This window comes from Eimeria mitis, genomic scaffold (assembly GCF_000499745.2).
Source record: "Eimeria mitis Houghton genomic scaffold, Emh_scaff3075, whole genome shotgun sequence".
Lineage (NCBI taxonomy): Eukaryota > Apicomplexa > Conoidasida > Eucoccidiorida > Eimeriidae > Eimeria > Eimeria mitis.
The window spans coordinates 4,153-6,861 of NW_013571422.1; the positions used below are offsets into that span (position 1 = coordinate 4,153).

At 63.3% G+C, this 2,709-nt stretch overlaps 1 protein-coding gene across 1 annotated transcript in view; it reads left to right on the forward strand.

Annotated features, from left to right (window-relative positions):
* The window catches only part of EMH_0062030 (uncharacterized protein), a gene marked incomplete at both ends in the record, with an annotated part of 3,759 nt that extends 1,272 nt beyond the window's left edge, over positions 1-2,487 (forward strand). The window contains one exon of the mRNA XM_013497989.1: positions 1-2,487. Within this exon, the coding sequence (XP_013353443.1) occupies positions 1-2,487 (2,487 nt within the window).
* Between the last annotated feature and the right edge of the window lie 222 nt (positions 2,488-2,709).

The window sequence follows — 2,709 nt, forward strand, 5'->3', positions numbered from 1 at the left end:
ACGGTCTCGACTGCAACAGCAACAGGAGCAAGAGACCCGAGGACAGCGGAGGTGCGCATACACCCCAGGGCCCCTAAAGAAGAAACAGAGAAAGAGGATTGGGGGGGCCCCGCCACTGTCGTCTTCTTACGGGGACTGCAGCGGCTGGTGAGGCGCCCAGAGGCAGCTGCTGCGCCAGCAGCAGCAGCAGCGCCAGCAGCAGCACCAGCAGCAGCAGCGCCAGCAGCAGCAGCATCACCAACAGCAGCAACAGCTCCAGCAGCAGCAGCAGCAGCTCCAGCAGCAGCAGCAGCAGATATCGGCAATGCGCAGCAAATGCGTTTCTGGCTGATTGACCCCATCGATGGATCTCGCGGTGTATTTGGAGAGCAGCGCGGCTTTTGCTTCTCTACAGCTGTTGCTCTTTTGGTGGGTCCTCAGCAGCAGCAGCAGCAGCAGCAGCAGCAGCAAGGGGAGCAGCAGCAACAGCAAGTGCAGCAAGAGCAACAGCCGCAACACTCTCAGCAGCAGCAGCACAGGTCTTCTCCACTCACGACATCCGTACGGCCTGAACAGCAGCAGAAGCTGCAACAAGACCAAACACAGCAGCAGCAGCAGCAGCAGCAGCCACGGGTAGTGCTAGCTTCCATCTGCTGCCCTTCTTACGACTTGTGGCGCAGCAGCAATAGCAGCAGCAGCAGCAGCAGCAGTCTTTTGCCCTTTTGCACACCCAGGGCCCCGCTAAACCTTCCGAGCGGGGAGTACACCCGGTCCCCCGACCCTTCTGAACGGGGTGCTGCTGCTGCTGCTGCTGCTGCTGGCGCTGCTGTTGTTGCTGCTGCTGCTCCTGTCAGTGCTCCTGCTGGCGCTGCTGCTGCCACCGCGGGTGCTCCTGCGGCTGCCGTTGCAGGTGCTGCTGCTGCTGCTGCTGCTGCTGCTGGGCGTGTCTCTCTTGATGGCTGTACCCTGTCCGGTACAGGGGCCGAGGCCTGCGAGGCTGGTTCTGCTGCTGGAGGCGAGCGGGGGGCCCCCCAAGGGGCCCCCCAAGGGGCCCCTCAAGGGGGCCTCCAAGCGGCCCTTCAGGGGGCCCCGCGAGGGGACCGGGGGCCCCTGATTTGCGCTGAGCATCTGCGGGGTTGTGTGCTGACGACGGCGGAGGGTCTCCCTGCGAGGCTGAGCGTGAGAGATGAGGTCACTGGGGGCCTGCTGCACCTCATGCAGCAGCAGCAGCAGCAGCAAAAGCAGCAGCAGCAACGACAGCAGCAGCAGCAGCAGCAGAGGGCTGTGTTTCTCCCCTTGACCGACTGGCCGCCATGCGACAATCCTTATCATCGAGGGTTGGGGGTCTCCCCTACCCCAGAGGAGACAGCAGCAGCAACAGTAGCAGCACTAGCAGCAAAAGCAGCAGGAGGAGAGCAAGCAGGAGCAGCAGCAGCAGCAGGAGAAGCAGCAGCATCTGTCTCTTCTGTCCCCTTTCGCTGGACTGTCTCTGTGCCGAACTACAAGCGGACGCACCCGCTGCTGCAGCAGCACTTATCGGGGCCCCCTGATGCTGCAGGGGCCCCCTGGCGCCTCTCTCATAAGAAGGGCCCCTCAAGGCGTTTAAGCTCATGGGGGCCCCCGGGGGCCCCCCGGGAGGGCCCCCAGGCCGCCACGGAGACAGGGGAGTTGCTGCTCCCAAGCGGAGACACCCAAACTGCTTGGAGCAGCAGAACTGGGGGCCCCCCACCCTGGGGGCCCCCTCATCATGGGGCCCCCCAGGGGCAGCAATTTCTGTCGCTTAGGTGTGGGCATGTAGTCAAGTACCTCGCTGTCGCCCTAGGCCACGCAGACGCCTTTCTGCTGCTGCCTGCATCATACGGGGGCCCCCCGCGCGAGACCGGGGGGCCCCCACCATGCTACCCGAGCAGCTGCAGCCCGCAGCAGCAGCAAACGCAGCAACAGCAGCGAACAGAGGGGGGGGGCCCTCTGGCGCAGCAACCAGGAGAGAGGAGGGGGGGCCCCCTTGCTGCTGAGACAGGGGGGGCCCACCGAGGAGACAGCGAGAACGCCACGGCTCCCCGCAGCAGCCCCCTGCTGATGGTTTGGGACCATGCAGCAGGAGCAGCAGTTGTTGAGATGCTGGGGGGCCTCGTGTTAGACTCAGACAGAAGGCGAGTGCAGGGCTACTGCTACTTGTCTCCTGCCTCTGTCTCCGCGCAGAACCCCTCTCCTGCTGCTGCTGCTGCTGCTCCTACTGCTGCTGCTGCTGCTACTCCTGCTGCAGTAGGCTGCCTCCCCAAGCCCCTGCTGCAGCAGCACGGGGGTACTCGTCCTGCTTCAGAACAACCAGCAGGGCCCCCCCCCTATAGGCCTCGGGGCCCCCAGGGGGCCCCCCTCCAGGGGCCCCTGGATGCGTACCCGGGGCCCCCACCGGCATTCACTCTCAGGGGGGGGGCGCTGGTTGCTGCTCGCAGCGTAGATGCCGCCAACAGAATTTTTGGTGCTTTGGAGGCCCTGAGGACCTGACCCTTTTAGTACCCTAGCGATCGCACTCGCCGCAGCAGAAGGCCACAAACAAGGGGGCCCCCAGGGGGCCCCCAGGGGCCCCTTGGGGCCCCTGTGTGTTCGGTGAAGAGACTGCATATCGAGGGGCGCAACTTGTGTGCTGTTCAGAACCGGGGCTATATATATATATATATATATATATATATATATATATATATATATATATATATATATATATATATA